Source organism: Heterodontus francisci, chromosome 1, assembly GCF_036365525.1.
Source record: "Heterodontus francisci isolate sHetFra1 chromosome 1, sHetFra1.hap1, whole genome shotgun sequence".
NCBI lineage: Eukaryota > Metazoa > Chordata > Chondrichthyes > Heterodontiformes > Heterodontidae > Heterodontus > Heterodontus francisci.
The window spans coordinates 72,650,911-72,676,597 of record NC_090371.1 but is presented as its reverse complement, the minus strand read 5'-3'; the positions used below and the strand labels follow the sequence as shown (position 1 = coordinate 72,676,597).

The window sequence follows — 25,687 nt, the reverse complement described above, 5'->3', positions numbered from 1 at the left end:
GTTGTTGGATTGTGCTAGGATATCGAACATGGATAGGCTCTTGGTATTAACTGGAGTCAGATTCAAAGACAGAGATACACTTTTTGATCAGATGTCTGAAGCGTTAAAAAATGTTTTGGGAAAACATTCATTTCTGGTCGCTTTCATGGTGCATATGGGCTGTTCAACGGTGACACCGAAGATGGAGGATACAATGCTAGCAGCATTTCAAGGCTGTTCAAATATGGGGCCCATACGTCAGTACGAAAGAAGAATCTCACACATGAATGAGGATAGGGACCCTTTTGGCAGCTAAAGCAGACAGCAGGAATTGGGTGATTATGGCAGAAGGATGAATCCCAGGAATAGCCAAGGGGTGGTGAACAGGTGTTTCAGATGTGACTCAAAGTATCATTGTGTTGAATTGTCCAAAAAAAGAATAACAGGGTTTTTGAGATGATGCATGACATGGAAGGTTCGGAAGGCGAGGATGACGATATTGGATTAATCAGAAGGAATTGTACTGGTCACACAAAGCTTCAGTCCGGTAATGACTGTCCAAGTCGCAGATTCGTTCAGTTACACAGTATTAGATAGTGGGTGTATGTCTTGGGTATGTGGCATGGACTGGTTACAGCTTTACCTGAATTCTTTAAGTAAGGTAAAGTTCTACCTGTTTCATCATCACTAGGAAAAAAGTACTGAGCAAACTATTGGGGTTGAAGGCAGACAAGTCCCCAGGGCCTGATGGCCTACATCTTAGGGTCTTAAAGGAAGTGGCAGTGGAGATAGTGGATCCATTGGTTATAATATTTAAAAATACGGGAAAGGTTCCAGTGGATTGGAAAAAAGCTAATGTAATGCCCTTATTCAAAAAGGGAGGGAGGCAGAAAGTAGGAAGCTATAGACCAGTTAGTTTAACATCTGTCGTTGGGAAATTGTTAGAATCCATTATTAAGGAAGTAATAACAGGACATTTAGAAAGTCAAAACGCAATCCATCAGAGTCAGCATGGTTTTATGAAGGGTAAATCATGTTTGACTAATTTGCTAGAGTTCTTCGATGATGTAACAAGCAAAGTAGATAATGGGGATCCTGTAGATGTAGTTTATCTGGACTTCCAGAAGGCATTTGATAAGGTGCCACACAAAAGGTTAATACACAAGGTAAGTTCACATGGGTTTAGGGGCAATTTATTAGCTTGGATAGAGGATTGGCTAAACAATAGAAAACGGAGAGTCGGGATTAATGGGTCCTTTTCTGGTTGGCAAAATGTAACTAGTGGGGTGCCACAAGGTTCGGTCCTCGGGCCCCAACTATTTACAATCTATATTAATGACTTGGATGCAGGGATAGAAGGTACTATAGCCAAATTTGCAGATGACACTAAAATAGGTGGGGTAGTAAGTTGCAATAAAGAAATAAGAAATCTACAAATGGATATGGATAGGTTAGGCGAATGGGCCAAAATCTGGCAGATGGATTTTAACGTGGATAAGTGTGAGTTTATCCATTTTGGTCGGAAGAATGGAAAGGCAAATTATTATCTAAATGGAGAGAAACTTCAGAGTGCTTCGGTGCAGAGGGATCTGGGTGTCCTCGTGCATGAATCGCAGAAAACTAGTTTGCAGGTACAGCAGGTGATAAGGAAGGCAAATGGAATTTTGGGATTTATTGCTAAAGGAATAGAGTATAAAAGTAGGCAAGTGTTGCTGCAACTGTACAAGGCATTAGTGAAACCGCACCTGGAGTATTGCGTACAGTTTTGGTCCTCTTACTTGAGAAAGGATGTTGTTGCATTGGAGGCAGTTCAGAGGCTGTTCACTAGATTGATTCCAGACATGGGGGGCTTGTCTTATGAAGAGAGATTGAGCAGTTTAGGCCTTTACTCTCTAGAGTTTAGAAGAATGAGAGGAGATCTAATTGAGGTATATAAGATGATTAAGGGGATTGCCAAAGTAGACATAGAGAGGATGTTACCTCTTGTGGGGCAATCTAGAACGAGAGGTCATAGTTTTAGGATAAGAGGTAGCAGATTAGACAACACCTTCCAAACCCGCGACCTCTACCAACTAGAAGGACAAGGGCAGCAAATACATGGGAACACCACCACCTGCAAGTTCCCCTCCAAGTCACACACCATCCTGACTTGGAACTATATCGCCATTCCTTCACTGTCGCTTGGTCAAAATCCTGGAACTCCCTTCCTAACAGCACTGTGGGTATACCTACCCCACATGGACTGCAGCGGTTCAAGAAGGCAGCTCACCACCACCTTCTCAAGGGCAATTAGGGATGGGCAATAAATGCTGGCATAGCCAGTGACGCCCACATCCCATGAATGAATAAAAAAAAAAGATTTAAGACAGAGATGAGGAGAAATTATTTCTCTCAAAGGGTCGTGAATCTATGGAATTCACTACCCCAGAGTGCGGTGGAGGCCGGGACATTGGGTAAATTTAAGGAGGAGATTTTTAATTAGAAATGGGTTGAACGGTTATGGAGAACGGGCAGGAAAGTGGAGTTGAGGCCAAGATGAGATCAGCCATGAACGTATTGAATGGCAGAGCAGGTTTGAGGGGCTGAATTGCCTACTCCTGCTCCTAGTTCTTATGTTCAGGTTTGGGGATGACAACGTGTTGAGATCATTAAAAAGAGTGGTAATTCTGTGTAAAATAGCAGGGGTAAACCACTTTATTAGTACTGATGTCGTATCCAGTGAAATACCTTTGCTGTTAAGTAAGACGTCTATGAAGAAGGCTCAGATGAATTTGAATATGGAACATGATAAGGTGGTTGTCTATGGGAGATCTGTAGATTTGCAGTTTACACAGTTGGAATATTATTGTACTCCTTTAACAAGACCTAACATCTCTACGCAAAATGTTAAAGAGGTAATAATGGCATCGGGAGTAGGGATTTAAAGGAGAAAAGGCAGATTGTTTCTAAACTGCATCTCTAGTTTGCACATCCATCTTGTCATAGGTTAAAGATTCTCTGAAAAGATGCATGGGTAATAGATGATGTCATGCTCGGCCCCCGCCTGCCAAGAATGAGGCACATCAATTTTGTCATGAACACTGATTTTTAACTTGTTGGGGCGAGGAAATGACGTGTTAAACAGATCAGCCATGGCTGGAACACTTACTAACAGACATTGAAGGAGAGGAAGCGCGTTCCAGGAGGATACAATCCACAAGGGCTAGGACTGGTTAGACCAGCTGGTCACATGACTACCTGGTTGTTCAGGCTTTTCTTTTGAACTGGCCACAGAGAGCTGGAAGTCAGAATGTCTGTTTGCTCCTGGACTGAGAAGATCTCTCTCCTGTCTGCTCCCATCTCTTTCTCACTGAATCCACTGAAGACACATGAACCACAAGAGAGAAACGTCCCCTACAGCGAACAAGGTTTAAGAAGAATACTGGGCCCCAACGAAAAGCAAGATCTACCTAGAATCAAGGACTCTACAGTGAGCTCGAAGAACCGGAACAACAACTGTTAAGATATTGCCTCAAACTTTTCCACTTTATTTTTCTTCCCTTTTCTGTCTCTATTTGCATGTGTGTATCGCGTATGCATACTAGCGTGGGGTGCGTCGTGTATCTGTAGGCGTTAACCGAATTAGGGTTTACGTTTAAGTTTAATAAATTTCAACTTTTCTTCTTTAAACCTAAGATAGCATGTTTGTACATGTTTCTTTGCCTTATAATTGGAAAGCAGTGAGGGGGAGCTAAAAACATGGTGCGTTTAAAATTAAACCCTGTTACGGTAAGACCAGGTGAAGGCTGACAGGGAACCCTATACCTCTTTCTCACCTGGTCATAACAATGATTATACTAAACTTATTGAAGATATCAGTGAAAAATGTGATATCTGTAAAGAAGTACAGGAGGACGCCATCGCGACCCGTAGTGAGTTTCCCATTAGCAAGGGGCTTTAATGAAACTGTAGTGATGGACTTGAAGGTATGGGATAAAGACATAAACATTTTTCTTCTACACTTTATAGATATAGCAACTAGATTCAGTCTGTCAACGGTAATTTATAGTAAAGACAAAAAAGTAATAGTGGACGAGATATTGGAAAGGTGGATAGGAATGAGACTGGGAGCACCGGCTAGATCTCTAACTGACAATGGACGGGAATTTGGCATTGATGAGTTCAGGAGTATGTGCGAAAATATGAATATTGTAGCGATGCACACGGCAGCAGCAAGTCCTTTTAGTAATGGGATTTGTGAGAGAAATCATGCCACGATTGACACAACGTTCTGAAAAATTTTCGCTGATCAACCAAATTGTAAATTGACAACTGCTCTGGCGTGGGCTGTACATGCGAAAAACACGCTTCAAATGGTTGGGGCCTTCAGCCCCTATCAATTAGTTTACGGCAGGAGCCTGAAAATACTTTCAGTAATGTGGGATCATCCCCCAGCTTTAGAGGGGACTACAATTAGTTCAATTTTTGCAGATCAGTTGAATGCCATGTATGCAGGTAGAAGAGCATTTATTAAGGTGGAAGTTTCTGAAAAAAATCAAGAGAGTTTTGAGATATTGTATCAGGCCATCAGAAAAAAAAATATACCGGGGACATGGTATATTACAAAAGAGAAGGGCAGAAAGAATGGAGAGGCCCAGGAAAAGTTATAGGCACTGATGACAAAATGGTAATTTTGCAGCATGACAATCAAACCATTAGAGTGCATTCCTTATGGCTTATTGGCACTGATTATACACTGACAGAATCTGAACAAATGAGGGAAACTGATCATGTGCCATTGTTATGTGAGCGTTTCTATTTTCCTTTGCAAAAAGTGCTTTAAGAGCTGACACTTGAATTGTGGATTGAGTGAAGTGTGCACAGACTGCAAGGCACCTGTTTCCAAGCTGCTTAACAGGGAAATGACAGGAAGATTTATGACTGTCACTTGACTTGATTGTGGGTTTTAATTTCACTTTGCATTTTGAAAGAAGTGTGGCCTGGACCAGCAACATGCAGTGAGACCTGGCTGGGGACCTGTTTTGTAGATCAGAGAAAAGACCTACTCTCTGTACAAGACTTGCCTCTCTCGGAAAAATAAATCCTACATTTGAGATGGGGGCTGTAGTCTGCCTGGAGAGAGAAAAGACCGAGGAAAAGAGGAGTTGCTACTCTATGGAGGAGAACTGCTTTGCAGAGAGAAAGCCCCTGCAATTTGAAAGGGAACAAATGCCTATTGCCTCCAGTCTCTGGAAAATCTCTGCCTCGAGTGATTCCTTTTGCCTTTTGTGTTTTGGGAGATCCTGAAATCTCTGGAAAGCTTCTATTGCCAGACTGCTACTTCAAAATCCCAAGCAGACCTGTTGTTAGACCGACTGTCAACCTCGCTTGGAGAGACCTAAAGTGGCATCCGACTATTCAACTCTGGGACACCTCACTAACCCGGAAATATCCTACCAGACTGTGACAAACCAATAATTTTATTATTCCTAAGAAACAGTTGTAAACCGAATAAGTCTTTTTCCCTGGTTAACCTTTTTTTTTGAATGAATGTGTGTGTGCATGAGGGTTAGGAAGAATAAGAAGTTTTAAAAGAATCTTTTTCACACATCGAGTTATCTCATTATTGTTTAAGACATAGTTTATTAATAATTAGTTAATTTTGTTGCCGTTTAAAGAAACCTGGTTTGGTGCTTTATTCTGGGGGACAATCGGAGTGTTTAATTTGGCTACTTTCTGGTAGGTGGGAAACTTTACTAATATGACACAGGCTATGACCTGTGGAGTAGTGGGACTGAATTAACAGTGCGTTACTCCCGTCTTGGTTGTGACACCATATACTTCGCATACACGTATGTCGGACCTTTACAAGCAAGAGATTGTGGCAGATAAGGGCTAACTCAGAATGGACAATGTAGTAGTGAAGATTGGGATAAGGCCATTTATCCCAAAGGTCAACCACCGAAAGTTGGGACTAGAGTGACGTAAATGCCAGAAGGGGATAGTGAATGGAGGGAAACCACCATTTTCGGAAGGACAGGAAAGGCCACAGGAAAATACAAACATTGGTTGAATGTGCAAGACAAGGGATAGGATAGCAGACCTGTGGATTGGCAGAAGGAAGTAAAAATGTGGAAGGCCAGAAAATGTAGTTTAAGTTCAGACAGTTGGCCTGACGATGATCATAGTCCAAAGAAAAGGTCATGAACTTGAGAGGAAGTCTGGTCGTAGGAGGGACAGGTGAAGTAGTGGCAGTCCAGAAAAGGATAGGAAATCTTGTAAGGGACATGGTAAGTTGGTAAAGAATGCAAAACGAAAAGATCTCGATAGTTGGAGAGAGTTTACCTATACACGGAGGTGCCCAATAGAGGACAACCAACATTGTCCCAGAGATGGATATGTACAGAGAAAGTACTTCCCGATGCTATGTATAAAGCTACGATCAGACTTAGCTCAGGGATTTGAGGAATGACTAGGCGACCAAGAAGTTAGAGTCGACTCCTCAACAGCAGGATAAGTAAGTTTGAGTACTTTTCTAGTCCTTTTAGCAACGCACTCATTAGAATGTATTGACATCAAAGCAGCATTTTTGTAAGGGGAGCAATTTCAAAGAAGTATTTTTAAAGCCACCAAAAGAAGCTGGAGATATAGAGGGGAAATTATGGAAGCTAAACAATGCATCCAGGGTGTGATATTTTTCAGTTACGTCTGTCCTACTAAAAGCTGGTTGTATTCAACTAAAAGCAGATCCAGCAATGTTTTATTGGTATTGTGGAAAAAAAACTAACAGGCATTTTCTTGATGCACATGGATGATTTTCTGTGGGGAGGATCTGCGGCATTTGAGAAGTTTGTGGTAGATAAAGTTGAAAGGAATTTAAACTTGAAAGTCTGGCTTCTGGAGCTTTTAAATATATAAGGTTGGACGTTAGACTAAGTTGGGAGTAACTCTAAATCAACAGTCTTACCTAGAGAATGTTAATAGGATCCCGATAGATCGAGCCAGATCCTCACAAAAGGAAGACTCTGCAACCAAGGAAGAAGCAGACCTGTTAAGGAGCATAATAAGGCAATTAAACTGGTTGTGCACACAAACTAGACCGGATGTTTGCTATGATGCATTAGAATTGAGCACCATGCTATAACATGCATGGGGAAGTACTGAAAGCAAATAGGAAATTGAAGAAACTAAGTTTTTAGTCTTGTGTGACCCAGAAGAAATGAAATTAGTCATTTTTATTGATGCCTCACACGCTAATCTTCCCAATGGTTTTTTGAGCACAGCAGGGTTCATTATATTTTCGGTGGGAAGAAATGATAGCAGTTGTCCATTAGCCTGGGAATCAAAGAAAATAAAGAGGATAGTTAAAAGCACCTCAGCTGCTGAGACACTTGCACTGGTAGAATCGATAGATATGGATATGTATTTATCACGTATTTTAAAGGAACTCCGATAAGGGGCAGTCGGAGGAAACGTTTTCTATAGAATGCTATATGGATAACCATTCTCTTTGGGATAATGTCCATTCGACAAAAAGTATCATGGAAAAGATGTTGAGGATTGATCTTGCGAGTATAAAAGAAATGTTGGAACGAAATAAAATTTCCAAAATAAAATGAGTCGACGTGAGTCGTCAGTTGTCAGATTGTTTTACGAAAAGAAGTGCTTGTTCAAAGAAATTGCTGGATGTCCTCGAAGAGGGTCATCTTGTATTATGATGAGTTGATAGATCATGAAAATTTTTAATGTTAAGATCACTTTATAATTCTTTAAACAAGTTTTTTTTAAAAAGGGGAATATACTTTATGTTAATGGCTAGTGCTGTTGATGGTATAATAATGTAAGATAAAGAAGAATGTATCATTTTGTACCACATTTTAGTTTTTTTTGTAGTATTAGGAGTGGACTAGTAAGCTCTGTGGCAAGCAATAAACAGTCTCCACCAAAGCATTCAAGTCTTGGTGTCATCTTCACAAACAGCTGATTCTGACAGTGGCCACCCACTGCCTGTGGTGGTGAAGGTCACCATGGCACTCAACATTTAGCTTCAGGATCATTCCAGGGATCCTCTGGAAACATCTGTGGGATCTCGAGTCAGCAGTCGATTGCTGTATCAGGTTGGTCACAAATGCCATGTACCAGAGGGCAACCCAGTACATGCGGTTTTGCACAGATCAAGCCAGTCAGACTGAGAGGGCAGTAGGATTCGCAACCTATCGTTGGGTTCCCCCAGGTGCAAGGGGTAATTGACTGCATGTATGTGGTCATCAAGGTTTGCATAGAGTAGCCAGGAGCCTTTGTAAGCAAAAAGTATTTCCACTTGGTGACGTACAATTACTGTGTGACCACTGCAGGTGTGTGCAAGGTTCACTGGAAGCTGTCACGATTCATTCATCCAGAGACAGTTCCAGGTGCTTCAGCTTTTCAGGCTGCCCGAACACCTTTGTGAATGGATACTGGGTGCCAAGGACTATGCATTGAAGACATGACTCCTTACACTGTGCGAAACCCCAACACAAAGGCAGAGGGGCACCTACAAGGGCAACCATTGAGTAGGTTATAGACCGAAGTTTCAAGGGCTGGATAGACCGTTGGGAGCCCTGCAGTTTTCCCCTTCAAGGGTCTCATATATTGTTGTGATATGCTGTGCCCTGCACTACCTGGCGCTTCAGAGGGGAGAAGCCTTAGAGAATGAGGACCTCCTTGAGCACGCCACCTCCCGTTCCTCCGAAGAGGAAGATTTGGAGGGGGCTCGAGACCAGGCGCACAATGGCTCAGTACCCAAAGGGTCTCCTATCATTGGGTATTGACGTGCGTACCAGGGATGCATGCAAATCACTCATATGGACACGTTTCTCCTAAGATTCCCTTAAACACCCATGTAAATGATTCAGTTTTCTCCCTCATATAACCTGATGGCCTTTTCTTAAATACCCTACCATCTCGAGGTCTGTCATGTACACCTTTTCGTGGCCTCCTTCTCAAGAGCTCATCAGCTGGTAGCAGGCCAGTAGTGTCCAGGTTTGGGAACTGGTCAATAATGGGCAGCAAGCTGGCGGAACTCCCGGCAGCCCCTCCTAGCTCCATTGCTTCCTCCTCCATCGGCATCAATACAGCAAACAATATGTGAGAGGGTAATGGGATTAATGTAGGATTAGTATAAATGGGTGGTTGATGGTCGGCACAGACTCGGTGGGCGGAAGGGCCTGTTTCAGTGCTGCATCTCTAAATAAAATAAAATAAAATAAAATGGCAATCCGCCTCCAGTTCTTCACTCCCTGACATTGTGAGCTCGCTTCTCCTGCAAATACAGATATACACAATGTCACTTTTCTCTCTTGGCCCATCTGTGCTTATCATTCTGTACCAGTTTCAATGTCCAGTATTGCACTTCTTGGAGGCCTGCTTCAAGTGGCCATTCAGAATTGTCAGTGCAGCGATCAACTCTGACTGATATGGGGCCTCCGCAGTGAGACTACTGTGCGATTCATTGTGACCTGGTCATGCCCAATGCCTGGGTCGGCAACCTATCCTCACATTTCATGGGTGCCTTTTGTGATATCCAGGGCTGCAAGTTTGCTATTATGAATTCCATTCACTGTGCCAGACCGCACCAGGTCATTGAATTGCTCGCGACACTGCACCCATGTTTGTACGACCACCCTGCGGCTGCTGACTTCTTCTGCAACCTCCAGCCATGCCTTCTTGGTGAGGCTTGCTGGCCTTCTCTTCCTGTGGGCTCTGAAGGGCACCTCCCTCCTCGCCCTTGCCACCCTTCCTCTAACTGTAGCCATTCCTTCACAGTTTCCTTTGCTTAGCCTCCCTTCAAGGTGCCTCTGTGTGATGCCTTTATTAGGAGTGCTGCCTCCCCTTTAAATATGGCGCCTGCATTTCAGCTGCCAAGCTGTTCCAGTACAGCTACAACACTGGCATCAACCCAGCAATGTGGAAAATTACCCAGGATATGTCCTGTACACAAAAAGCAGGACAAGTCCAACCTGGCCAATTACCACCCCATCAGTGTACTCTCAATCATCAGTAAAGTGATGGAAGGTGTCGTTGACAGTGCTATCAAGCGGCATTTGCTTCGCAATAACCTGCTCAGCGACGCTCAGGTTGGGTTCCTCCAGGGCCACTCGGCTCCTGACCTCATTACAGCCTCGGTTCAAACATGGACAAAAGAGCTGAACTCAAGAGGTGAGGTGAGTGTGACTGCCCTTGACATCAAGGCAGCATTTGACCGAGTATGGCATCAAGGAGCCCTAGCAAAACTGAAGTCAGTGAGAATCGGGGGAAACTCTCTGCTGGATGTAGTCATACCTAGCGCAAAGGAAGATGGTTGTAGTTGTTGGAGGTCAATCATCTGAACTCCAGGACATCACTGCAGGAGTTCCTCAGGGTAGTGTCCTAGGCCCAACCATCTTCAGCTGCTTCATGAATAGCCTTCCTTCAACCATAAGGTCAGAAGTGGGGATGTTCGCTGATAATTGGTGCTGAACATTGTGCATTCTCGACTCCTCAGATACTGAAGCAGTCCATGTAGAAATGCAACAAGACCTGGGCTGATAAGTGGCAAGTAACATTTGTGTCATATAAGTGCCAGGCAATGACCATCTCAAACAAGAGAGAATCTAACCATCTCCCCTTGACATTCAATCGCATTACGATCACTGAATCCCCCACTATTAATATCCTGGGGATTACCATTGACCAGAAACTGCACTGGAGTAGCCATATCAATACCATGGCTACAAGAGCAGGTCAGAGGCTAGGAATCCTCCTGACTCCCCAAGGCCTGACCAGCATCGACAAGGCACAAGTCAGGAGCGTGATAGAATACTCTCCACTTGCTTGGATGGGTGTTGCTCCAACAGCACTCAAGATGCTTGACACTGTCATTCAAGCAGCCCGCTTGATTGGCACCATGTCCACAAACATTCACTCCCTCCACCACCAATGTACAGTTGCAGCAGTGTGTATCATCTACAAGATGCACTGCAGCAACACACCAAGGCTCCTTAGACAGCACTTTTCAAATCTGCGACCTCTACCACCTAGGAGAACAAGGGCAGCAAATGCATGGGAACACCACCACCTACAAGTTCCCCTCCAAGTCACACATCATCCTGACTTGGAACTATATCACCGTTCCTTCACTGTTGCTGGGTCAAAATCCTGGAACTCCCTTCCTAACAGCACTGTGGGTGTACCTATTCCACATGGACTGTAGCTGTTCAAGAAGCCAGTTCACCACCAGCTTCTCAAGGGCAGTTAGGGATAGGCAATAAATGCTGGCCAGCCTAGCGACGCCCACATCCCATGAATGAATAATAAAAAAAACGTCCTCGCACTCGCCACCTGTTATTTGCCAGTTCCCACAGCTGCCTGTTAATTGGACGCTGACAGCAAAACCCGTTTTTATGTCCCCCCGCCAGCCTGTGTGGCCACGTAACCCAGATGTCAAGTTTCCCCCCCACATCTGGTAAAATTCAGCCCATTGTGTCTCCAAAGACAATTATGTAATGAAGTACAAAAACAAGAAATGCTGGATTCACTCAGCAGGTCTGGCAGCATCTGTGGAAAGAGAAGCAGAGTTAACGTTTCGGGTCAGTGACCCTTCCGAAGAAGGGTCACTGACCCGAAACGTTAACTCTGCTTCTCTTTCCACAGATGCTGCCAGACCTGCTGAGTGAATCCAGCATTTCTTGTTTTTGTTTCAGATTTCCAGCATCCGCAGTATTTTGCTTTTATTTTTATGTAATGAAGTATCTCTGTTTACGCTGCATTTCAGTCATTTAATATATCGTTTTAAACAAGTTTTTTTGGGAATCGGTAGAAATTGGAAATACAACTGCACACTTTTGCTAAGCCATGTGCGAGGCATGCAAAAAAAAAACACAACTATTTTTTCTGTGGTGGTTATAGAAGGATCTACTATAGTTGTATATTTATGGCAGCAAACAAAATTATTTCTCTAACAGTAATTGTGGCTGTTTTCACAGCTCACAAAAAACTTAAGGATATCTAAATTAGTATTATTTAGTAATTTGTTGGACAAGTGTTTCATTATAAAGGTTGATATGGAGGTCAAGATAAGTAAGTTTGTAAGATTATTTACATTTAAATAGTCATTTTTTAGCACAGAACTTGAGTATTGCTGTTGAAGCTTTTGTTGAAGCTTTTCGTTTTGCACTCCATCAGGACAATTCGCAAGAATACCAATGTAAGGAAAACAACAAATTCATACGATATGAGAAGTGAGTGCTGATTGGTTGGCAAGTGGACTCTGGTAGAGGTGTCGCCATGGAGAATGCACCAGTTTATGGTGACTGACAGTTAACTGCCAAGCTTTGTTTGAATTTAAACCAGGCAACTTGACTCTGATTGGTTCAGGCATTGCCCTGAGGAATGAACCAGCGGAAGACTTCCACTTATATTGTTTAGCTGAAACAGGCGCAATTGTGTGTACATATCCTTTCTGTCTGCAAAGAACATGACCCTGTGTATTAATATATGTAACTTCCAGTATGCGCCAAAGCGCCACACTGTGAGCCCAGCTGACCATCTTAAATTGGAAGTTTGCTTACCACGCAAGCTTGATGCTGAAATAGGGCGAATCAAAGGCATCCTGTGTGATAATGGCTACCCTGATCAGATCATTTCTCGCTGTATATCGTGCAAACTTATGAACGGGCCTGAGACCATCATGTTCGGCCCTGAAAAGTGCCCAGTCTACCTCAGATTACTCTGGAAAGGTAATGTATCCCAAAAGTTTAAGCAACAGGTGACGCTAGCTGTTTCATGCTACTACTATTCAGTAGCAGCACGTGTGTTGTTTGCCAGCAAAGGGAAGCTGCCGTTAAGCCAAAAAGACATTCTGCCTATCTCACAAATGAGTAATGCGATATATGAATTTCAATGCCAGTGCGATGCTAGGTATGTAGGCCGTATGTCCCAAAGACTGGCAGATCATATCAAACAACATATCCCTTCTGCTGCTCGCAATGGGCAAGGTACAGACCATACCCAACCAGCCCATGCTTGCAAAACGTAAAACACAGTGTCCAGTATTAGATGTGACTCTGCAATTGACCACATTTGCTAAATAATCCTCCGTGTGCTAAGAATTACGCTGACAACCAGTTTAAGATTATCAATTGGGCTCGCATTGTGGCGCATTTGTGCATACTGGAAGCTACATATATTAATACACAGGGCCCTGTTCTTTGCAGAAAGAAAGAACGTGTACACACATTGTGCTTGTTTCAGCTAAACAAAGTAAGTGACAGCCATTCGCTGGTTCATTCCTCAGGGCAATGCCTTGACCATTCATAGTCAAGTTGCCTGGTTTAAATTTCAAACAAAGCTTGGCAGTTAACTGTCAGTCACCATAAACTGGTGCATTCTCCATGGCAATGCCTCTACCAATCCGAGTCCAATTGCCAATCAATGAGCACTCCCTTCTCATATAGTATGAATTTGTTGTTTCCCTTACATTGGCATTCTTGCGTATTTACATTTAATAAATGTTAAATTGCGGCTTGAGCAACATTACCATTGGAAAATGTTGAGAATGGCACAGTAGGTAAACAGCCTTGTGCATACTTACTAGTGAAACAAAAAATGTTATTGGTTAATGAATATAAATTCAACTGCACACGAAACTAAAACGTTCATTTCTTAACATGCAAATGAAGAAAAAAATGTATATTATTTATATCATGTAATGAACTAATCTGCAGTAAACCTCAATGCTTGACACTTTGATATGATGCTCTGAATTTCCATCATATCGTTCACGTTAAGGCATGCTGTGCCACTTCACCAAATTGATTAGACGTCATACTGGTGAGTGACATGATTTGTAGCTTCGAAGACTGCTTTATACAAATTAAGTGACAAATTTACTACTGGTTAACCTGTTAACAGTCATGCTTGGTCACCGTGCTATTGAGTGGTCGGGCTCAAGTATTTCACCAAAATTCACACTTGGTGAGTTCCGGTTCTCAGTTGAACTCTCAAGTAGAGATGCTACACAGATAAACGTGTGAGAATGATTCCATACCTCTTTTAATAGTGCCGTCTACTGGGACTTTGGAACAGGTCATCAACTTTGCTTTGTAGATGGGAAGAGTGTAGGATAATAAAACAACAATAAAAATCTCAAAATTTGATCATCCACAAATAAAACTTGTTCAGTTAATTCTATAAAAATGAAAAGGGCAGGGTAAAGTTTCCACATTATTGGTTTTACCTCTCAGCCTACAGATTTCCACTGCGTATTCAAATGAATTTAACTCAATGTCTTTTGATTGCTGTTCTGATGGAATGTCATTGACTTGAAATGATGATTCTGCTTCTCTCTCCACTGCCTGACCCGAGTATTTCCAGCATTTTCTGTTTTATCTCACTTATTCGATTGGCTCTCTTAACCACCAAGATGCATCAATACTCATTTAAATATGTTGAGAATAGTTTGCATAAGAAAATGCCGTCCAAATAAAGGAATCACCAATGAATGTCTCAGTATTTCTGTAACCTATTTAAATGTTTTGCTTTTAGGTGTCTAGCAAGAAGAATCCTCCTCAACTGGCTTCTTCAGACCTAGATGGCTCCTACCTTGGAATTATGCCTACTTGTACATTAAATACCATTGGTAAATCTAAACAAGTGCTTGTTGGTCTATCCCTCGCACCTCACCTTCAGTCTGACCTGGGCCACTATTCCCAAAACCACAATCTTTTCCATCAAGTTCAGCGTACGGAGAGTTTTCCGTCCCAAAATGGTTGCGCAACAAAAGATGGAAATACAGTTCAGGGAGAGGCAGTTGCAGGAAAAAATTACAACATGAATGATCGAGGAGATGTAGGTGCTCAGAAGGCTGGTACATTTTGTGATACTGATGGCAGCCAACCTTCTCTCTATGGATGGTTGAGAAATAGAAAGACTGATGATGAAAATCAATTGAGCAATGTACAGAACGGGCATTCCAAACCATTAATTGAACATGATGCCTTCTCTGGAATGTTTCATGATCCAGCAGTGAATGATCAAATAGGAATAATGACTGGAGATGTTTTGCATGGAAAGAAACTGCCAGTAGACCAAAAGCAGCAGCTAATGTGTCAGAAAATGGAGCTGGAGTTGGAGAAAGAAAGACTGCAGAGATTGCTTGCTCAGCAGGAGACCCTGCTTCTTCGAAAGCAACAGCAATTAAACGAGTCAAGGTTGGATTACAGCAGGTGAGAACTTCATTGAACCTTGAACTTTCCTAATGGAGGTAATTTATCCTTTGAAATTAACCTTTATTAGATTGGAAACAAAGTTTTAATTAAACTAGCTGTGTTGCCTATTGATTGCAATGGTTTTGAACCCCTTTCCTGGTACAAATTTAATAGGTTTGAATAAAATGGATCCCATGTGGCAATAACTTGTGCAGAATTTCAGTTTTAACTGCTCTTAATTTTTGTTAAAATCTCACACCTGCATGGCATTCTGAATGCTAATACATTTAGAACAGCTGCAATTCAATAGGGATTTTAACAACATTATAAAATAATTATCAGTAATTGACAGGCAAAGCAAACTTCAAAGGCAATTGGGTGGTAACCAATGCCCTTTGCTAGGAGTTTGTGCATATTAATAGCATAATCAATAGGTAAAATAGGGCTTTAGTTTAATATTCAGATCAGGTTGACTACATACTTTATGTTGGGTTTGCAAATATAATGTTGCTACTTCTAGTTTGGCTTCCAAAATACAATATATCTATAATTTACAAACTGAAATAAAGGTCCTCGTTTGTGAATTTTGTCCCCTATTTATGCTGCTTTACAAGGAACTGATTAATGTAATAAGTCAAATTCAAACATGTGGTGATCCTGTGGTTCAATTAACTCTATAACAATTAAAACATTCCCACATAATTAGTTTTCACTTTGAGCCTATGGATTTCTGCTATGTATTCAAGTGAATTTTCAATAGGCTAGAGATGAAAAGTGAAGTAATTTTAATATTTGGAAATCAGGAGTACCATGAGCAAGCAGACTATTTTAGGATGGTATAGTTGACTGAGTGAAGGGGTTTAGAGAAGTCAGTCCAGGCCCTGGGGATGCATTTTGTGACTTTGAAGGGGATTGTTTCAGTGCTGTGTCTGGCACGGAAACATGATTGGAGAAATGTAACCATGGAGTTATGGCTAAGATGGGCATGGATTTGGGAGGTGACAACATGTTCAAGAACTTTAAGGAAAAGGAGATTGGAAATGGGGCAGTCGATCCAAGGACAGAGGGATTAATGGTGGATTCTTTGCAGAAACAAAATTACAAATTATTGTCACTATATTTAACGTTCACCTGATGAATTGTGTAAGTTGCTGAGTTGGGATAAATGCTGAAATTTCTTGGAAATTCTACCTCTGGATCTTCATCTGTCTTGGAGATTAAGTATGAGTCCATACTGATAAAAAATTATGCATGATGAATTATAAGGTGTGAGCCTGGATGGGGGTGGGTGTATTTTATTTTTTCCTTACTTAACCTTTCAGTTGATTTTTTTTTTGTGAATATTAAACAGTTGCTGAGTAATGGTAAGAAGCTGAATTATCTGTAGAGCGATAGTTGTTATATGCTTCAATTTCAACTGGTTTACACAATTCTCTTGCATTATTTGACTCAGTAACTCCTTTAAGACAATCCTGCAATATTATCCTCACGAGATACTGTTAATTAAAGCTCAAAAAACAAATCAGTAGTAAGCAAGAAATACATGATTGTTAAAATTAGTCACAGTTTACTTGTCCCCATGTTGTTTTCCTGCACTTGTCACCCCAGCAACCCCTGTAATCTTCCTTGAAAGAAGAGGTGAACCTCTTGAGTGCTGGCTGGGTATTTTACTGCTGAACTGTCCCTATCCTGCCCTTGATGTATGCACTCACTTTCCACCAGGGGTCAGTAATGGTAATCTGGAGCCACAGCTCCTTTTTTTTCTTTCTGGGACACTGACAGTAATCATATCTTTATCCCCTGCTTCAGTTAACTTGGTCTAAAAATTAATTCTGGTGTATCCATCTTAGCAAGAAAATGTGCTGCATGCCTTGGTACTAAGTCTTTAGTGTTGTCCATGCATATGTATGTGTTTGGGTGTATGGACATTAGAAGAAATGGTCTGCTGTAGTACCTGCTGTCATTCATTGTGGAAACTTATATGTAAAGAATGACAATATGGTGAAGTTACTGGAGGTACGCTTCTACGTCAGCAAAAAGGAAAAGGACAAAAAAAATACAGAAATGGAATGCTAGCATTGGTTCTAGCTCCTAAAATTATATTTAAGTATTGTGCTTTGATCCATAGGGTTAAATAGATGGTTTTTGACTGGCTCATAATCGTTAAACACTCTGGTTTATTTCTCTGTTTTTCCTCTTTCATCATTTCATTCTTGTTGAAGTGACCAAAGGTTTATGGATTATGTGTGCTTTGTAGTAGGCTATCTATATATATCAAACACCTTCCCTTTTGTTCTCTTCCCCCACCCCCTCCCCTTCGCTTGCTTAAAACCTAATTATTTTCTAACCTTTACCAGTTCTGATGAAAGGTCACAGACCTGAAACATTAACTGTTTCTCTCGCCACAGATGCTGCCAGACCTGCTGAGTATTTCCAGCATTTTTTGTTTTTATTATCTATATGTGGACTCATTGCACATAAGAGGTTACTGGAAATGGCTTCCTGAATTGTCTGATGAAAATGTTTCTGAAAACCATGGTATTTAAAAGTAAAGAAACCATCACAGTGGTTGAAGTTCCTCATGTCTTCTCCTCAGAATGTACATTTGGTTAATATATACTAGTTGACCTTCCAGCAATGTGGTTTAAATTTTTCTAATTACATTTACACAATTAGTATTTTAAGGCAGGGTCTTAAAACTGTTTGCTATGAAAAATATTTGTTCTAGTTTCTATTCACGATTAGAGTTATAGAATACTAATATACATGGATGTTATCACATCGACGTATTTAAGAAACTTTTAATCTGTATTCATAGATTCAAGTGTCATCTGTCGGAAGCAGAAAACATGATCTACAGCGAAGATCCGATAAACAAAACAAGAATTTCTGTACCAAGTTCAGCTAGGCCCACTGAAAGGTCAGATGATGAAATTAAATTTTTATTCACTCATTTCATTGTTTATATTAGGCATACACTATTTGCACTTTTTTTATACACATTTAATAGCATTTTCATTTAACCTACTGTACCATTGTAATTGGAGCTGCCTTTGTACGATACTGTTGAACTTTACAAACTTTTTAGATGATCTCTACTTAGAACTGCTGCTTAGTTTTCACAAGCTGCCTTCTACAAGGAGAATTCTGTATTTGCTGTCTTTTGTTTTTTTAACTTCAATTGGAAACTTTTTTGATTGATATAGTCCCCATTTTTAAAACTAACATTCTGTTCCCAAGATTACAAGTTCCGAAGGCTCTCGTGGATTGCTTTTCCAGTCCTGTTCATGGCAAAACTGTCTTCTCATTTTTGGATGTTTTTTTAACATTTTGTATCCATAACACATTTAAAGGAAAATAATTTGAATAGAGTTAATGGACTGCCTGAGATTGTGATTGCTGTTTAGACTTGCCTGCAGTAACAAATATCAGTACAAACAAATTGATTTGAAAATTGTAAAATAATTCCAAAAGCAAAATTATAAGAGGCGGGGTTAAGCATAAGATTTTTTTTTGAAGAAAGAAAAAGCTATGAGGCAAACATGTCTGTCACTCATTGCGAGGTCAATCCCACATAGTCACCACTTCACCGATACCATACGATGCTTCTGTTTTCAGAAAGTCACCTAATTGGCTGTAGCACTTGCTTACACCATCCATTCAGTAGCCCTCTTGGTAACCTATTCCACAGATTTAACACTTAATGCTTGAGCTGGTATTTGCGATAATCAGGTTTATCAATGTCCTTAATAAACTTGAAACCTCTATTAGGTGACCTTGAGTAGTCGTATTTCCCAAAGAAAATGAGCCCACCGTATTGACCTTTTTCTTATAACTTCAAATTCCTCATTTATTGCTTGTTTCGGTGCCATTACAAGTGCTGTAGTATTTTTCCAGTGATTTCAGAATTGCACACACCTTTCAAATGGGTTCTGACCAATGTCTTATACAGCAGGAATATCGGTTCTCTTGATTTGAATGCAATCCCTCTGCTAGCTCAGCACCTGATTTCTGGGTGACTGCCACAAGACGTTGGGTTGGCAGTTACATAGATTTATAACTTGTTAGCCTTGCATCTTGTAATCATGCAATAACTGTTCCATTTAATGCATACTTCCTCTTTTTTGCTTCTTTGCTTGCATAGCAATTATTTCACACTTGGCACTTGGAATAACTCTCTGTTCCTCTGTCTCTGACCATTTGTGCATCTCCCTCCACCCCTTTACCCTAGTACTGGTGGCCATACCTTCAGCCACCTAGGTCCACAGATAGCTCTACAATTCCCTACCGAAACCTCTCCTTCAAGATCATCCTTTAAAACCCATCCCTTTGGGAAAACCTTTGACAATCATCACACCTTAATATAATTTAAGAGATTCAATGTTAATGTTTCAGTTCAGTGACCATTCTTCAGAACCTTCATTTCTTGTTTTTATTTCAGACTTCCAGCATCTGCAGTATTTTGCTTTTATTATAGATTTTTGTTAGTTAAGGGTATCAAGAGATATGGCACAAAGGCACATAAATGGAGTTGAGGTGGAGATCAACCATGATTAACTGAAAGGCCGAACAGGCTTGAGGGACTGAATGGCCTATTCCTGTTCCTATTTCCGTATGTTCCTAATCAATTTTTTGATTACACCTTTGTGAAGCTTCTGAAACTGTTATGAACGCTGGACTTTGTAACATGATTATGTTTTAAAAATTGTGACTTTTAAAAGTTTAAGATGGAGTCCAGAAGGTCAGGTGACCTCACATCCACTCTGCTAAAGAACAAGACAGATCAAAGACTTTTTTTTGGAGAAAACAGAGACTGCAGGAGTAATACCTGAAGAACAATGGGTTTCTCCCTCCCAGACTTTCAGGTCATAAAACAAAAAGTCAATGATTCTGAAGAAACAAATGTACCAAGCAACTGTTAACACCTGGAAACAATGGAAGGCTCAGGTGGTTCCGTGAAACCAGACTTCTGGACTTTGCATATTGGAAGAGGACAATAAGCTATTGCCTTTTGAGTCCAGATAAATTTAACTGATTTTCTGAAGGCAGGCAGACTGTGAGAGAGGAAACCAGCAGTTGCAGCCTCAAGGCAGACTGTAAGAAGGCAACCCAGTGGTTGCAGCCTGAGAGCAGGCTGTCAGGATGACAACCAGAAGTTGCAGCCTCGAGAGAGAACGCGGAGACACCTGATCTCTGAAGCCTGATACAGTGAAAGGCTGCAAAGACTTAAACCTGTTTTGAAAGTTGAAGCTTGCAGAGAAGTAGAAGACCAGCAGGATCACCAGGAAGCGCTTTATTCACGGATGTCCAGGCCGGAAGTGTTTGGAGAAGCAAGCAAAGAGGACATTGATTTTTGAAAAGGTTTGGGATATTCAAGCCATTGCTACTGGGAGAAGTGTGGAACTTTTAACCACAAAGGATTTCACCTTCAAAAAGGACTGTGTAACATACAAGTGGGGTGTGAGGTTTTCAAGTATTTTAATAAGAAAATACCTTTCTTTGTAATCTAGCTACTTACAAAGTACTGTTTAGTTCATGGGGATTTATTTTAGTTTAGTTGATATAATAGAAGTCCAAAAATGTGAAATCTAATTGTGTAATACTTTTAAATTGGCCTGGGAGGGTTCATATCTCATATTTTAATGTTAACGCTGTCACTGAGGTTGTAACCAACATTTTTCTATGTTAAAGGCACTATATAAATGCAAATTATTGTTATCTATTAACACTTGGCCCAGTTTCCTGAAAAATGTGAATTCTCCCAAATGTTGCATTGTTACCATATGATGGGCCGAATGGCCTCCTTAACCAATCATATTGAAATACTGTTAATGAACAGCGCAGAGTCTGAACCAGGGTGTATAAGTTAGACGAGTCAAATCAGGTACAGGAAGCCAACACAGAGCGAGAATGATTGGATTAAGAGAGAAAGGAAAAAAAGAGACAAAGACAAAGCAAAAAAAAAAATTTAAATCTCCCAACAACAATTCAGATATGAAGAATGAGATTCCACATTTGTAGAAGTTCTTCTCTAGTGAATTTAATCCATATCTACCATGCAAGTACAGGAGCCACACCAATAAATTTTTTTTTAATGGGGAGCCAGAGAGTGAGATGCCGTTTTCACGATTTTTATGGAGGAATGTCAAGATGCGCCAGAAACTTTTGGATATTTGTGTTTAACCATGCATCAGTGCTCAGCTAATATTGCTGTCCGATATATGCATGAATAAGTTTGGGCTGAATTTTACCGGCCCCTCGACACCACATAATATCAGCGGCGTGGGGGCCAGTAAAATGCTGCAGGGAGAGGCCCACCTCGACCCATGATGTTGAGAAGGGCCCGCCGCATATTATCAGCAGCGGCAGGATTTCTGTGTGGCCCGCACGGAGTTCCAGGCAAGAACCTGGTGGGGAGGGGGAAGCAATAGAATTTTCAGGGCGGGAAGGGTGGAGGAGCAGGGAAATCAATCTGAATTGGATGTGGGGATGGTGGGAAGGGGTTGAGGGTCAAAGGGAACTAATTTCGGGGGGTGGGGGGAAGTTCTGGATACTAATACAAGTTTATTATGGGGGAGAGGGCAATTAATATATAAATTACCCATGGGGGGGGGGTGGGTGGGAGATGGGATTTAGAGTTGAAATTTAAATTTATTTTCATTGCCCGGTGAGCAGGGCCTTTAAATTTTAAAATGTTACTGAAGAGCTTGAAGCCCTTCAAAAATGGTGCCAGAGTCTGCGTGGTGGCGCCGGACGCCGTTGCTGGGGACATGGCTGCCCCCTTACGTCATCAGGGGCGGCCGCTCCTCCCCTCTAATCAAATGAGCCCCCTGTAAAATATCATGGGGCTCCTCGGCGGCTGCTGAATGTGGGCACTGCCCTGAGTTTAAAGGGCGCCACTGCGTAGCACGGCGCCTGATTAAATTTAGCCCTGTGAGTGGCGTTAACCTCTCTCTTTATACAGTAATTTCTGGCTCAACATTTTCTGTCCCTCCTACTTGATATCTTTGCAAAGCTTGAAAATTTTTCTACAGCATCTTTTTTTTTCCCCTAAAGTCAGTCATTTTATTAAAATGACAGTGGCTCCAAGAGCAACACAAAGGGTTACTCCCCTTTCAAACATGGAAATTTTCCTGAATCCCTGACCTGCTGCTCGGTGATTTCTTACCTTCCTTGAACCTATTCCTTGATCACTGATATGGAACATTTCTGATATTATGTTCATTTTGTTTCAACTGCACTTCCCTTATCCATTGTCAGTAATGTCTTTGTAGAAACCCCAGCAAGTTATTTAAAGATCTCCCCATCTGAATTCTGCTGCCTTTCTTGAGTTAGGATTTCATTTTCCAGTTGTTGACCTAATAGATCTCTCAAAACTTTTAAAAGTTATTCATGCATATGAAATGCAAGGCTGATCCTCACCATTGCCTTTCTATGGCCAAGGTAGTATCAGGCTTACTGGACTATATTATGGTGACCGAATAAGTTAAATTTCATTTTTATTACAAGGCATTTTGAGACTTTTATGGGTGTTTTGAGTGTATTCAATGATTCCATTCATTTGTTCAGGAAAACTGTAAATCAGTGACTTTGATAATGCAAGAGCTTATGTCAACCTATAGAGCAGTAATCCAGAATAATAACCATGTTTGAATGAACCAGAGTAAGAGGTGGTTGTGGCTGAAGGTGAGCTGCTAATGCCAGCACTGGTATAAGGCTGGTAGCTGCAGTATTGGTTCTAACCAGGCAGAACCTCATTTATGAAACAAAAATAGAAAATACTGGAAACACTCAAGTTGGGCAGCATCTGTGGAGTGACCAGACAAGTTAATGTTTCAGGTATGGTCAGAACAGTTCTGAAATATTAAGTAACCTGACCTGTTCAGTGTTTCTAGCATTTTCTGGTTTAGTTTCCAGACAAGTAGGTTTAAAAATTATTCAGGGGTCTAAGGGATCTCGAATACTTTGTAAAATTAGGTTTGATGCCACATTAGCTTATAATCCATGGCCTTGGGCACCAACATTCAAATATTTAATAAATTCTGCAAAATTCCATTTTCTTAATAGGAAGACCACCTTGAAAGAAGTAAATGCAGTCTTGCCAGTTGTTTAATAACGGACTACCAGCAAGCAAGGCAATTGGTGCTTGGCAAGCTATTTCTCCAAGTCCCATCAATGTACCAGACTGGCTAGACAGTCATCAATAGCAGCTGCAGTATTACGGACTTCCTTGGCTCAGGTTATTGGATTATGGTGTTGGCTCTGGAGGATCAACTCTATTTCACCCTCCAATCACCAGGCATGTTATCTTGGAGCCAAAGAGATCTTGTTTACTTTTTCTCCCTCTCGCAAAGAAAATAGCCTGCAGTTAGTTATTAGACAACTGAGAAGTGTGTTTAGCCCAAGTGAGGTGGATAGCAGGTACCAGAAATTCCTTCTCAGTAGCATGGTGAGCAGCATAACTCACAATAAAATGTGTGAATGCATTGACTCTTTCTTTCTGACCACAGCATGGCAATATTATGCCCCATCAAATGGTAGTTCCACCAGTTGGTGGTGCAGTTTCAGCAGCAAACACTCAAATTTGTGAGCCAGTCAAGTATTTGAATGTACTTTCACCTCCCTGCCTTCCAAATACTGTGTTTCAATTACTGCTGTTCTGAGCTTCAGAGTTTTCATATCAGTCATTTGACGGTTATTAAGCATGGTGGAAAAACCCACGCAGGACAGCTTGTTATAAACCTCCTAATCCAGTGCCACATTAGCAGCATTACACATCAGCAGGCTCTGGTATAAGGAGGTTTGACTATGAGCCTGATGCCCTTCTGAAGTGCTGAACAGTAAGTTGATGCAGGCTAGAAGCATCCCTCACAACCATTTCTCATTTTTTCCATAAACCAACCCCTTGGTCCTGGACATGGGCCAAAGGAAGCTGAGTAAATTAGAAGTTTAAATTAAGGTTATGACTGTTATAACTCACTTCATTGCATATCTATTATAGATCCCTCTAGTAACATTTAACTTATTTTTGCACTCGATAGTAAGAATATGTTTAGATCCCTTAATTTCGGTTAAACTTTTGACCAGTGATGTGAGATAATTTAGGGAGTCGGGGAAAACTCTCTGCTGGTTTGAGTCATACCTAGCACAAAGGAAGATGGTTGCGGTTGTTGGAGGTCAATCATCTCAGTCCCAGGACATCACTGCAGGAGTTCCTCAGGATAGTGTCCTAGGCTGAACCATCTTGAGCTGCTTCATCAATGACCTTCCCTCCATCGTAAGGTCAGAAGTGGGGATGTTTGCTGATGATTGCACAATGTTCAACACCATTCGCAACTCTTCAGATACTGAAGCAGCCCATGTCTAGATGCAGCAAGACCTGGACAACATCCAGGCTTATGCTGATAAGTGGCAAGTAACGTTCGTGCCACACAAGTGCCAGGCAATGACCATCTCAAACAAGAGAGAATCTAACCATCTCCCCTTGACTTTCAATGACATTACTATCACTGAATCCCTCACTATCAACATCCTGGGTGTTGTCATTGACCAGAAACTGAACTGGACCAGTCACATAAATGCTGTGGCTACAGGAGCAGGTCAGAGGCTGGAAGTTCTGCAGCGAGTAACTCACCTCCTGTCTCCCCAATGCCTGTCCACCATCTACAAGGCACAAGTCAGGACTGTGATGGAATACGCTCCACATGTCTAGATGGGTGCAGCTCCAACAACATTCAAGAAGCTCGACACCATCCAGGATAAAGCAGCCCACTTGATTGGCACCTCATCACCACCTTCAACACTCACTCCCTTCACCACCGATGTGTAGTGTGTACCATCTACAAGATGCACTGCAGCAACGCACCAAGGCTCCTTCGACAGCACCTTCCAAACCCGCAACCTGTACCACCATAAGGAAAACGGCAGCAGATGCATAGGAACACCACCACCTGCAAGTTCCCCTCTAAGCCTACACCATCCTGCTTGGAAATATATCACCATTCTTTCACTGTCACTGTCAAAATCCTTGAACTTGCTTCCTAATAGCACTGTTGGTATACCTACACCCCAAGGACTGGACCAGTTCACCTTCTCGAGGGCAATTAGGGATGGGCAATAAATGCTGGCCTAGCCAACGATGGCCACATCCCACGAACAAACAAATTTTAAAGAAAGCATGCCAAAGTTAAGTTAGACAATTTTTGAGGGGAAGATAAATTCTAGAGAGATCACCTTCCATTTTGTTGTTTAATGATAAACCTTAATTAACATGCAAATTTGAAATAATTAGAATGCATTAAAGGTGTTTAACTACTGCTCCCAAAAGAAATATTCAAATTACACTAAATGTGGTTTTAAATTATTTAATTCTCCAAGGGTCTATGGTAACATTTTTCTGCTACATTTTTTAAAAAGGGTGATGAGGTTAAACTTTTGTCTAATAACTAGTAATTAATATTAAAGATTGACTGTGTGTTCTATAAATGATGATTCTTTGCAGTGGT

General features: G+C 41.3%; 1 protein-coding gene across 5 annotated transcripts in view; it reads left to right on the top strand.

The window, feature by feature from the left end:
* kiaa1328 (KIAA1328 ortholog) overlaps positions 1–25,687 on the top strand; it is a 356,647-nt gene that overhangs the window by 177,168 nt on the left and 153,792 nt on the right. For all 5 annotated transcript variants that reach the window (XM_068031587.1, XM_068031551.1, XM_068031569.1 and 2 more), the window contains 2 exons: positions 14,521–15,200; positions 18,001–18,102. In XM_068031587.1, coding sequence (XP_067887688.1) covers positions 14,521–15,200; positions 18,001–18,102 — 782 coding nt within the window. The remainder of the gene's footprint in view (positions 1–14,520; positions 15,201–18,000; positions 18,103–25,687) is intronic.